The sequence below is a fragment of the Musca domestica genome, unplaced genomic scaffold (genome assembly GCF_030504385.1).
Source record: "Musca domestica strain aabys unplaced genomic scaffold, Musca_domestica.polishedcontigs.V.1.1 11, whole genome shotgun sequence".
Classification (NCBI taxonomy): Eukaryota; Metazoa; Arthropoda; class Insecta; order Diptera; family Muscidae; genus Musca; species Musca domestica.
In genome coordinates, this window is record NW_026712133.1 from 8,232,711 (window position 1) to 8,246,096 (window position 13,386).

The window sequence follows — 13,386 nt, forward strand, 5'->3', positions numbered from 1 at the left end:
ACAACAGGGGCAAAAGCAAAAAAATATACACAAAAAAACTAAAAGGGGACAAGTAAAAAATAAAACAAACTGAAAAGAGGACATCAAATTGTCCAATGCTAAAATTCAAAAGGAATTCGGAATAATGGATAAAGAAGCAAGTTTTTTAGTTTTGACAGATTATTTCTGCACAACATTGGCATCGGTAAGCCAATTTAAAAATATTCACAGTGTGAATCGCTACAAAATTCTGATAGAAAACGCCTATTACGTTCAAAAGCTAAAAAGTTTTAAGAAGGACATTCCCCAGAGAATCCAGGAATGTTCTGCAGCAGTAGATAAATCCCTCGAGTTAGGGAGTAAACTGTTGGCCACGAGAACACGAGGCCGTAAGTGGGTTGGAAATCCTGCTGAAATTGAGGAGAGTTTAAAACCACCAGATGGCTGGAGCCTCGAATGTGAGTTCTATTTCCTTAGTCCGGAGGAAGTAGCAATGGAGGCTGAGGATTGTGCGAAGATTGTATTTCCCAACTTTGGCCCGACAACAAAGCATAGGCCCTCACAGACAACAAGCTGTGAAAAAGAGGCAAAGGGTGATATAAAATGCCCTTTGGATGACAACAGAGAAGATGAAAGGTATAATCGTGACCGGGAGACTCTCGAGATGGCCCGAAGATATTGGCTGTTTTATTCACATGATTACGAATGTGACTGGTGCGTTTATGTGGCCGCTCAAGATTTTGAGGAAATGTACATGTTCCCGCCGGCAAATCCTCACTTGGAGGAAAAGGGGAAAATATGGGCAACAACGATAAAGCTAAGGAAGAGGAAAGCCGTAGCATGACATCCCAATTGACCAAATCAACTACTAGAATAAACCTATTAGAAAATGACCTGAAAGAAGCGAATGATACCAAAATGAGGCTTCAAGATTTGTTGCAGTCCTTGGTCGATAAATTTGACAATGTACTACTGACCATTAGAGAAGAGTCTGACAAGCAACGACATGACCTGAAAAAGCAACTACAAGATCTGGAACAGCAAAATAGAAAATTGGAAGTCAAGGTGGCAAAACTCGAAGCATCACATGACAAAGAAAGTAAGCCAGCGTATATCGATGCATCGCTGCAAGAATTCGAAAACATTTTTGGAGTGGATCCCAATTGCCACAAAACCATCTAAGAGAGATGTGATAATTCAGAAGGATCAGAAAACTTCGGAGAAGATAAGCGAGGCAAAGTGAAAAAAGGATTATTACACAGCGAAACCAACTTCGGTTCCACAGCAAGGTAACAATGACAAACCCCGGGAATCCTCATTGAAAAACCGCGTGTAAAATACATCATCAACGAGCTAAACTCGGATGCCCTAAAAAAGTGCACTTTGAATTATAGCAGCCAGCAACTACTAAATTATACTTCAACAAGGAATTCTATGACTTGGAAGATGAAACCGGCTGATAAAGGTGACGGTAGCGTTGGAAGAAGCTGGATAGAGAAGTCTTTCCTGTAAGCACTTGCATCCAAATAATATATTATAATTATTAGTTAAAGTTTTATTTTTAAGTTTAAATATCTGTATATTTTTATATAATCTTCTTCATGATCCATTTTAAATACTAATTCAGTCCAATAAAATATACGCATTTACGCCGCCCGGGAGAATGTACAAATACTTTGTACATACTTTTGAGTGTGGGTGAGGCGCTGGGAAAATCTAATAAATAAAAATAAATATTTGAAAATGATCAGTCCCCAGCGATAAAACATCACATATGTAGAATTCAGTGATCTTGTGAGCTGTCGCATACGATAATGTGTAAGATAATAAGGTCATGACCCACACTCACAGTATCGATGCGTACAGTGGATAGCCAAGACCACTTGAATGAAGAGACAGACAGCCATGTAATGTTCCCTATTAAATCTAAAAATAGATATGAATAATTGTGTGGCTGCGATTAGGTTAAGTTAGAATAGTTTTTGTAGCACTTAAGAAAAGTATCTTTAAATAAAAATTCGAATTGAATCAACAGCCAAACCATTCGGTTGTCTTTCTCTTCCCACTTAAACATTTGGTCGCTCGAGCCGGATCGAGAATTAATTCTACAGCGAAACCATTCGTCTCGTTTAAACAGCTGGCTTTTTGTTTGTATCACATCTAATCGTCGGCCTTCGCCGACACTTATTCCCCGAGGTTTTATTGTGCAAACTTAACATCTATGATTGCACAGAGATAACTTCTTGATTCCACCATGCTCCCAGCCTGCAACGTTGTTCAACTTCTCCAGGTGTCTCCTTTTTTTCTTTCTTTTTCTCGCTCTACAAATTCCCTTTGTCGCTGTAGATCTGTTCAAAATCAACACACCGGTACCAATGAAGTGGGAACAACTCATCCAAAACCTATATTTTCAAATTTAATTGATACCAGTACCCGCGTGAAAACTTGTCGATGTCTTGTTTTAATATCTTGTGGGTAATTCTTTCGGGCAGTATTTAAAAGATTCCATTTATATCACACTGCATTTTGTATATAAATTGAATATCTATTAATTGTGTTTATATTGTCCTGCAAGCGTTGATATGGCCTCTAAATATTAAATTTTATTTATGTGTAAATTTTGGTAAATATGTTCCCTTCTCTAGGACTGGATTCTTGTTCTTCGGAATCATGAAATGAAATATATTATGTTATAATTTTTTTCATATGACATTATATATTTATTTCACATGTCCCTAGAACGAGAATTGAGCCCCTGGTTACCTACATCTTTTCATTCTAATATTATTATTTTATCATGTAAATATCCATAAGTATTATTATTCCTGGGTTCGGCAATAAACACAAGAGATCCGAGGTAGCTTGCTATGAAATTGAACTTTACTAACATTGTAACGACAGGATTTCTCCCCCTGGGCCAGTATAGATCGTCGACAGATATTTTATTTATTGAGAAAGAAAAAGACAGTGGTTTACTTTTTTATATTATATTTTTATTTGAAGTGGAACTTGAACTATATATAACCTATAGATTTAAACATCTATCCTACTCGTCTTCGGGTCGGGATTGGGGGTTCTTCCACTCGAGACCTAGATAAGTACTCAAGGAACGGGACAAGGATACAGGAACAGGGTGTTCAGGATTCAAGATGGATTCTATGCGAGAGACCTGGATAAGTACTCAAGCAGGCTACAGGATATTCAGGGATACGGCTGCAAGAGATCTTTCGCTACAAGGATCGAAGCTGGTGTTGTCACGTTTACGGTCTGGCACTGACTGTCCCTATTCTGCCATCGACTGCCCTTTTATACCCGGCCCCACCACGTGATCGCAGTGGAGTAACGGGAACTTGTTTACAAAATTTAGTTATCACAACAACATCACATATGCTCATCACCGCCAATCATGGTGATGAGTGATGCTGTCTGTTGTTGTGATAATTGGCTGGAAAATTTCTCATAGCGTTTTGTGTAGGCAAAAATTACGAAGGATTTTTGCCGTCACACTTTCTCCTTTCCTGGGTGGGGTTCTTTAATTTCTAGGTATGACAACTACGTGACCCTTGCGTCCTACCAATATTCGGAGTTTACAGCTTTCGACGGTAACTACTCGCTTATATTACTCTCCGCGGAGAGTCTTATTTCGCAAAGGAAGTTAACGTCATACTCCAATCTCGCAGGTATAGCCGCAACACTTCTTAGTTCTTCGGGGGGTCTGGAGGTTTCCTCTTTAAAAGTTTTCATAAGTACTGTGATACTACCTGGAGTCTTCGTAGCTGCGTTGCGATGGAAGGCAACGGTTGGGTTCCTCATTGAAGTAATTGAGTAATTGTTTGGCTTCGTTCTCTGGACTGACTTCGGCGAGATCGCGGGTCGCGGATTTTTGGATGGTGCGTTAAGGACTTGTTTCCTAAGCTTCGGAGCTGTGCGATATTTGTCGTTCGCCGAAATGCATGTTGTCTTTGGTACTGGTTCCGCTTTTGGAACCCTTTGTGCCGTTTTTTCTGTCATGTTGTTGCCTTGGAATCTCTGACTGTAAAGCACCGGGCTTATGTTGCTAGTCGATGTCACCGCGAGATGCAGATTTTTCGCTGAGTGTGTACCTGCACGTTGATTTGCTTTAAGAGTATATCACAGCTCCGCCCGGATCCAAGAATCCAAGAATTATGTCTTCACTGGCATCTGACATCACAAAGAATCCAATTTTTTGTCGGCTCTTACCAAAGCATACCTCTGTAGTCATTATTTACTGTATTTCTCGCTGGGACCCGTCTGCTAGCCTGATTGTGGTTCCTGACACGCTCTTCAATGTATTGAGATCAATTATCTGCGCCATTTTCTCGCTTTCAGAACTTCTGGTTGCTCCGGTGTCGACAGTGGCCGAATACAAGTCATTCTTTATTAAAATCTTGGCAATTAGACGTGAGTCCGCGAAATAAAGGGCTGTGCTTCGGTTGTAGGGGGAACCGTCATTGAACCCACATTCCCTAGGTCCATGCAGGCTCGACGCTCGTTTCCCAAACGTTTTCGGCAACACTCTATTGTCCTAACCACTTTCCGTAATCTGTTGATTACGTCAACTGGCTGCGACGTGTCCCTCTTGACCACATCGATGGCAGACAGTGGCGGGGTTGTAAGCTCTTTCTGGGTCCTTTCTTAGTTTTACATGCTCGATGTGTCTGTGGTGGTCTCTGGCAGTACTTGGTATGGATGGTATATCTTCGAGATCTTCCGCCATCTTCAGGAGGCCCGCCAAATCGGAAAAATACTTCCGCCTGATGTACCACATATACTCAGGTAGGGCATTCTATTAAATTCGCTCCACTCTCTGTTCCTCCGTGTAATCGGTATGCCTCATCAAGTCTTGCATGGACGACATGTAGTCCTTAAATAACGCCCGAGGCTTCTGCTTCCTTTGGCGTATGTCGTCTTCTAAGTTTTCCATGAATTGCGGAGGGAGGAAGAACTTTAAAAGATCTTTTCGGAATGCCTCCCAAGATTGCCATGGCTTGCGATTATTGCGGAACCACATTAATGCCCATCCGTGGAGAACCTCAGGCATCATTTTTACGAACATCTCGGCATGTTCTTCCAGTCACTCCACGAATTCAAACGACTTACTCTCCCCAGCAAAACTTATACCCAACACTTATGGTGAAACATTCGATCCAACATCAGAATATTATTTTTATATATTTATATTTTTCTTTAACCATCAGACTTGATCACTTCTGCTGCTGTAACCTGGAGATTGTGGCATTAAATTCTCGCTGTCTAGGTGACCGTAGTTTAATGCACGGTACGATGAGTTGGAAAATTTTGCAAGCAAAGAGGCCTACCTGTTTGGATTGTAATGTCAGAATTACTATCAACAAATGCAGAAAGTTGTTTATCAAATAAACAAAATAACTTGTTACATTTATTATTATTAGAAAATTAAATGAAAGGTGTACAAGTCTTTTCAAAATTATGTTCTTTATTTCACTGTAGACTTATTTCGCTAAAACTGTAATTTTTGTCCCTTCATACGTTGTAATACGCATTTTGATTGCAACTGGATTTTAATATTTTCTTAACGTATTTAATATGATTGAAAAGAACACAAACATGCGCAAATTTAAACCAGGCAAATAAAAAATAATAAAATCGATTGTATTCAGCGTCCAAACTTAATTTAATTCCACATAAAGTATATATATTTATGATCAGCATACAATTCTAAGTCGCTGTGTCAGTCTGTTTGCCTGTTGTAATCATGATACAGTCCACATTATTTAACAAAGAGCTTGGAAATTTTGTGTGTATAGGATGGTTGGTATTGAAAATGAGATATATCGGTATCTCCCGATATTCAATATTTTATGATTTTAGTCACATTCTTCTACAAAATTATTCCAAATTTGCAATTAACAGTTTGTAACGGGTCGACCTTCCTACAGATCATTGTCTATAAAGGTCCACTTTTTCCTATTGCGCCCATATAACAAAACATTCCGATGTTCTGTATTTTAATGGTGTTAGCCCCATTTTTCAACAGCCCCATTTAGAAAACTTTCCAAAATAATTTTAGTTTTATTTAATTCTTTGGTTCCTTTTCTATTGAGTTTTACGATCTCGTCATTTATGTAAAAAATGTTTTTTGTCATGGAAGTCTTTTTTAAATAAATTCTGGGGAGAATATCCCAGACAAAAAACAAGGGAACCGATGAGGATTGGTGGCTCTTTCCGAAACCTAGGTATTCCTTGCCTTACCCACTGGTAAACATTACCATCTTTCTCCACTAATAAACATTGCTTTTTATAAAAACAACAATAAAGAGATAAAGCCTGGCCATTTTGCAACAACAAAAATGTTTTCTTTTATTTTTGTTCGTAGATGGACAATGTCGTCTCAATACTCACAGGCTATGGTAACTTCTAAAATTTTGCCAAACTTTGACCTGCAGAGAAATAGAAATATGGTCCCTCCCATGGTATAAGAATACAGGTAGTCGCATCGACACAGCTGCTGGGACAGTGAACTGTCAAACCAATTTTAAAATTGGCATTTTTAAATGAAAAATTATTCAAATTTCGTAACAACCTCCAATTGGCGTCCAATAGGAAAACATATACAAGCAAAATCTAAAAAATTTTGACACATCGACGTTCCCAAGCGTTGATCCATCTACCTGTATTCTTCTACCATGGACCCTCCTCCCCTGGCACCTCCCCAAAAAGTATACATTTTATAATCGCGAGTGGGTGAAGATTTTGTTTGGCCATTTTATTACAAAACCATCAGCTTCTTAAAGAGAAATTTTCTTGTGCATCGTTGTCACCAGTAAATTTAGCACATCACAATGATATTCGTGCTGTATTTCGGTTTTCAAATTAGTACTTATGAATCTTTAAGTGCCCATATCTTTCGATGTATTAACTTTTGCTAAAACAAAAAAAAACTGGTAACTGGTGAAGTTGTACTCATGTCCCTTAAGTCCCCCCCACCTGTGGTATGGTGAACGTGCCAAAAATATTTAGTAATTTGTCTAAAACCTAGCTTTTTCATTTTTGTATTGTGTACAACTTATATGTCAAATATTTATGGCCAAAATTGACAAAATGTAAATTCGCCGCAATGTGATTATGTCAAGGCGAAATACTTGAATTCTTTTCAATTTTGACAATATATGTAGGTGAAGAGTTGTATTTTTTGAGAATTTGCCTGCTGGTCGAGCTTATAATTGGGCCACGTTATTCCCTAATCCATTAATACTTGTCCTCCATGTATCATACTATGTGGCAACATCTACATATGCAAAATCTGACTCTACACACAAATAAAATATTGTTTGATAAAGCTTTTACCGTAGTAAAAAGCACTTTTGGAACAGAGCAACAATGGTAGAAGAATACAGGTGGTCGCATTGACACAGCCGTTGGGACAATAAACTGTCAAACTAATTTTGAAATTGAAAATTTTGAATGAAATGTTATGTAAATTCGTAAAAAATTGTTGAAAAAATAATATCATAACAATCTCCGATTGTCGTCGTATAAGAAAAAATATAAAATTCTACTTATTTTTGAAAAACATTTCAAAACTTCTGACACATCAATGTTCCCAAGCGTTGATGCATCTACCTAAATTCTTCTGCCATGAGAGCAACTATAAGGCCGGATATTACATTTTTACGATAGATAAAAACATGATGCTGTAGGATGAATAAATTGTTTTCGTTATTACAAATTTCATTTAAATATGAACTGTCCGATAAGCAACAGGTCAGACTTCCTTCCAATCACCTTTTAACGTAAAATTTACTAAATTAATGTTGCATATTTTATACTGATAAAATGACAATAACAGCAAAATGTATTCAATTAAAAATATATATAACGCAGATAGTGTTTTTATATTAAAGAACTGAATTGAAGATTTAATTCATGAAATTAAATTCAAATTCGATCTGTTTATTTTTAACTAAAATAAAGATGCATTTTTGAAAAAAATGTAATGACTACTAGTTACATTTAAAAAAAGCTTGTCATATCTCTGAAAAAAAAAAAACATTTATTTTAAATGAGCAAAAAGACAAGGTTTCCATCTCTGATTTGTGGACTTACAATGAATTTATAAATATATATTTTGACAATGAGATGGTGTCAAACGAATAATTTTGAAAAAATTGTAAACATATGATTGCGTGACTTTGCCTTAATTTCTCTTCCTTATAGTCCAGTTTGGTTATCTCTTACTTTGGAATAGTAAAAGGACAAAATGCACATTATCAGGTTTTCATTATTATTGTTCTATTATAAAACTGCAAGCATGCAAAAAATTTATCTACGATATCCAATTTACCTTTACAATATGGAAAAGTTGCAAAACGAGTAAAGGTAAATTCATTGTAAGTACACATATCAGAGATGGAAACATTGTCTTTAAACAGTGAAATTTGACAAGGTAAAATACAGAGATGGGAATGTTTAATTGAAATGACTTTATCTTCTTAATTTTACTAAAATTGTCTGAACTTAGTTTTAAGCTCGATTTCCATTAAAAAATACGGAACATTGCATAAGTGTATATTCGGTTGCGAAGTAGTATTTTGTAAATCGTGTAGATTTATGTTGAATAAATAAAGAAAATCGTATAGCCAATACAATACATTAGCTGCTCACATCGTAACAGCTGACGGTACGGTAGAAGAATAGAGGTGATACGTCAAACGTTAAACATTGTTATGTAAAAAAAACATTAAATAATAACTTAAAATAATTATATTTGCGATTTGCGAGAACCTAAGACATCCGCCTTTCATAAGAAAATGCTCATGCATGGTAGAAGAATACAGGTAGTGGCATCCACACAGCTGCTGGGACAATGAACTGTCAAACCGATCTTGGAATTGATAATGTTGAATGAAAAATTATTGAAATTTGCAAAATTGTTTAAAAATGCATCCAATATGCGTCGTATAAGAAAACATATAAAAATTTACTTATTTTTGACAAAACATTTTAAAAATTTTGACATATCAATGTTTCCAAATTTTGATGCATATACCTGTATTCTTCTACCATGTACTCCTGTTCATGGTAGAAGAATACAGGTAGATAGACATTGATATGTCAAAAATGTTGTAGATTTATATATGTTTTTCTACACGAAGCCAATCGGAGATTGTTATAATATGCAGTTATTAACAATTTTTATAAATTTGAATAATTTTTCATTAAAAAATGTCAAATGCAAAATTGATTTGAAAGTTCAACAACTGCGTCGATGTGACTTCTACCACGGTACAATAAAAAGGTAAGGTAGAGCTACCAGCTGATTAATTTTTTTTTCTAACTTCTTCCAATTTTGTGTATGTATTTATTGTTTTGAAAAATAAAAACAAAATATTTTCAGAATTAATGATTGGAAAAAACTTACTTTGTGGAACGCGCATTAAAGCTATTCGCCAGTTTTGCCATGGATTTGAAAGATCAAACTCTTTAGATCACATTTTTGAAAGAAAATCAAGACATTTAATAATTTTTTTGCGCTATTTAACTCATTTTGAAAATTAGGGAAACTATCGAATAAATGAAACAAACATGTTGTATGCAAATTTGACAGAAAGCGAGTATGGCCTCGAGGTGTATTTCTGTAGTTTTGCAAAGCTGTTCACCTCCTTATTGTACTATGACTCCTACCTGCTCATGCTAGTATCTAATACACTAGCTCGTGTAAACTTTGGGTTACTAGAATGGACGTTTTCACAGAATCTATCTTTTTGTTATGTCATATCCGTGTGTGGTAACACTATTATTTATATTCACAGGGTGGCAACTACCTTCAAACAAACGTCAAAAAATACCTTTTTTCTGTCCGCCTTTTTCCGGTCGGTCCTAAAACTGTAAGTTCGTGTTTTTTGAGAATAAAAATTTTCTTGTTTTGAATCGGAGGCTATAGTCAATTAAATGTTTTGAAAATGTGAAAATTTCGTGATACACATGTTAAGTTGTATAATGCGTACAATATTTGTAACAATTAATTCCTAATTATTTGTTTATTTTGATATTTGTCTGATCTAAAATGTATAATTACTGCTACGTAGCTGATATACTGTTTTCAATTTTCCTGCATTTAGTTTCAAGTTTTACAAATTAAACTGTCTTCTTTGAAATGGTTCATCTGTTTCAAAATTTCCCTGTCTTACAGTGTTATCAACATGAGGACTATTAACTCCAATCAGTGCGTTAAGATCCCCAAGAATATCAAGGCGTCCGTCAAGGCCCGCGTTGTTACAATATCGGGCCCAAGAGGTATTCTTAAACGCAGCTTCAAGCACTTGGCCTTGGATATGTACATGGTAAACAAACGTACACTTAAAGTTGAAAAATGGTTTGGAGCTAAAAAGAATTGGCTGCAGTACGTACTGTTTGCAGTCATATTGAAAACATGATCAAAGGTATGTATAAACAGAATACATTCTTATTAAGCCCCAATAGTAATTAAAAAACATTACAGGTGTGACTGTCGGCTTCCAATATAAGATGCGTGCTGTGTACGCTCATTTCCCCATTAACTGCGTTACATCCGAGGGCAACACTGTCATTGAAATTCGTAATTTCTTGGGAGAAAAATACATCCGCCGTGTACAAATGGCTCCAGGCGTTACTGTCGTCAACTCGACTGCCCAAAAAGACGAACTTATTGTGGAAGGTAATGATATTGAGGCAGTTTCGGGATCTGCAGCCCTCATTCAACAATCCACCACCGTCAAGAACAAGGATATCCGTAAGTTCTTGGACGGTTTGTACGTCTCTGAAAAGACAACAGTTGTCAAGGAGGAAGTTTAAAGAAGCTTCACTTATTTTATTTAAAAAAAAAATAAAATAAGCTGTTAAAAACTTTAAAAACCTATGTTATTTACAAATACGAAACGTCGTAAAATATTGGACTTGTTAGGTCTGAAAGATAATATATTTTAAAATATTAAGAGAGTATGGTTACTCGAATATTTTCTCACAATTTAATTCGGATAATTACAGTCCATCTGAAAATATTAGTGAAATTAAATAATATTCTAGTATTGTAGTTGTGTTAATGATACGGAGCCAACAACGGTATTAATTTAACTAAGTGAAGTAGGTTTTTTTTTAAAAACTATTTTTCCAAAGGCAAATGTGAAAATATGGATGAACAGAATGAAGTGTTCAGCAAAAGCTGCAAAATGATGGATATATATACATCATTGAATTGGGTGTAAATTAAATCCTTTCCCCAAAATACAAAATATATTTGCACGGATCGCACGGACCAATTGATTAAACCCATCACGCTTTAATTTAGTGTACGCCCAGCTGGCGGAAAAATCCGAAATTTGTTTTGAAATCAATACATTCCGAGATATTGGGTTCCAAAGGTACAAAAATACCTATTTTTACTTAGCTGTTTCTAAACCTATAAACGAGAAAAGATACTACCACATGTAGATCTTATCCTGATTACAACAGCGTACATTTTTTGGGAGAAATTTATACTTTCCGAGAAATAGAATTCCAAATATCCACAAGTGCCTTTATTAATTTCACTGTTTCTAAAGCGATCATTGAAAACAAAATTGAAAATATACGTAGTGTAGGACATTGCCAATGGCAGTAAATCCCAAGACCCGGCCGAAAGTATTAAATAAACTTTGGTCCGCAGAGACTGTAATGGACATACCCAGAGAATAAAATCTTTAGCTCCAGTCAAAGCCCGCTACTTGAAGAAAATCATTAAATTTAAAAAAATGGTTCCCGTTAAATTCTGTTGCTGCAATGAGAATAAAAAGAACTACGTGTGGTATTTCAAAGTTTCTTATTCGTTTATCGGGTGAGAAATAGCAGAGTGAAAAATATGTATTTGGGAACCCATAATCTCGGGATTATGGGAAGCTATGTTCACATCGGCCTGAAGTTTTTTTTTTTCACATGTAGATATTTTTAATCTGACTATGGGATGTTATGTTAATGTTATAAAATTTACAACAGCGTCCTTTCAAACATTAGAGAACTGTCAAAAGAATTCGTAGACACGAATATTATGGTAAAATATGTGTCGATATTAAGCTAGAAATACATAAAGCGCTTATCTGGCTGGCTTAAGTCATCGGCTGGCTTCTTCGTAGAGGAACAAAGGAGTTTTAGGTTGACTTAGTTCGATTTTGACCCTAGGCTCCTTTGTTCATTTCCGAAGAAGCGCTTTATGTATTCCCAGTCATGGTCATGTAATAACAATGGTAAATCAAGCAAATGTTTTGTAAAACGATGGGCCAAAGAATTTTCTGATCCATATATAACGAAACATTTATTTACGTCTATTTAAGGCGTAAGCTTTAGTATCTCACCCAACGTATTGCCAAAAGTAAAGAAAAATGGAAATACATCCTTTTTTCTTTGCTAGGTTGCAGTATATTACGTGACTTTATCACATCTTTTCGGGGCTCATTGGAAAATTGATTCCATAAAATTGTTGAATGCGTGAACGAACTTTGAACGTTGTGGAACGAAGTAAGTAGCAGCCTTCAGACCCAAATGGCAACGGTCATATAGTGGTAGACCTTAATGAATTGAATATAGTTTGGCTCCCTCTTTCCCAAGTTTTGGATATTGACAACTACTTACAAGTCTCCGAATAAAAAGGACTGAATAAGAAAACATCTTTAACCATTTGTCCCATTATTGGATAAGAATCGCATGTAGCTGGATAAGAATCGCATGTATACTTTAAATAAAAACTTGGGAAAGAATGTTTTAAGCATATAATTTTAGTTTGTCCCAACGGGACCAATAAGTCTGTCAAATATCATTCATCGCAACACGTTTTCAGAATTGCTTGGCATCGATGGACTGCAAAAGGAAGCTATTTTAAGATCAAACATGACATTTTATTTAATTTTTTTTGCTTTTTTGGAAGAATGAGGTGGAATAAACCATCTAGACCCGAGTAACCCAAATTATTCTGAGATTCGACATATCATATTGTCAATTACACCTTATTCAGTACACCTTGAATTTGGGCTGTTTCAGAACTGCAATCAATTTCTCCAATTAAAAAAAAAAATAGTAGCAAGTTGATTTAAGGGGCTATTCGGATTATTATGAAATTTATATCACAGGTAGGTATTTTAATCCTGAATACGGATAAACAAATTTTCCAGAACTGCAAGAATGTTAATCAATTTCGATATAGGTAATCGTAGTAACAATTTTTACATTCTTGCAGTTCTGGAGCTGAGCAGTAGCACCGTTCATCTTTAACAAAGTTATATACATCGAATTCAGCCCTATTTTTTTCGTATTAATGATTATATTATTTTTATTAACACAACGAATCGGTACTACCATGGTACAATAAATCAAGGTAGAGCTATGATACCATACAATTTT

General features: G+C 35.7%; 1 protein-coding gene and 1 long non-coding RNA gene across 2 annotated transcripts; both read left to right on the forward strand.

Annotated features, from left to right (window-relative positions):
- The first annotated feature begins 4,656 nt into the window (after positions 1 to 4,656).
- On the forward strand, positions 4,657 to 5,458 carry LOC131805804 (uncharacterized). Its single transcript, XR_009343832.1, has 2 exons — positions 4,657 to 5,133; positions 5,199 to 5,458. It is a non-coding gene; the product is annotated as an uncharacterized LOC131805804 (long non-coding RNA).
- Positions 5,459 to 10,028: 4,570 nt separating this feature from the next.
- On the forward strand, positions 10,029 to 10,872 carry LOC131806465 (large ribosomal subunit protein uL6-like). Its single transcript, XM_059130562.1, is given in 4 exon segments — positions 10,029 to 10,047; positions 10,172 to 10,362; positions 10,365 to 10,421; positions 10,481 to 10,872. Coding segments are annotated over 3 exon segments (570 nt in total). The 5' UTR covers positions 10,029 to 10,047; positions 10,172 to 10,181; the 3' UTR covers positions 10,813 to 10,872.
- The last annotated feature ends 2,514 nt before the right edge of the window (positions 10,873 to 13,386 follow it).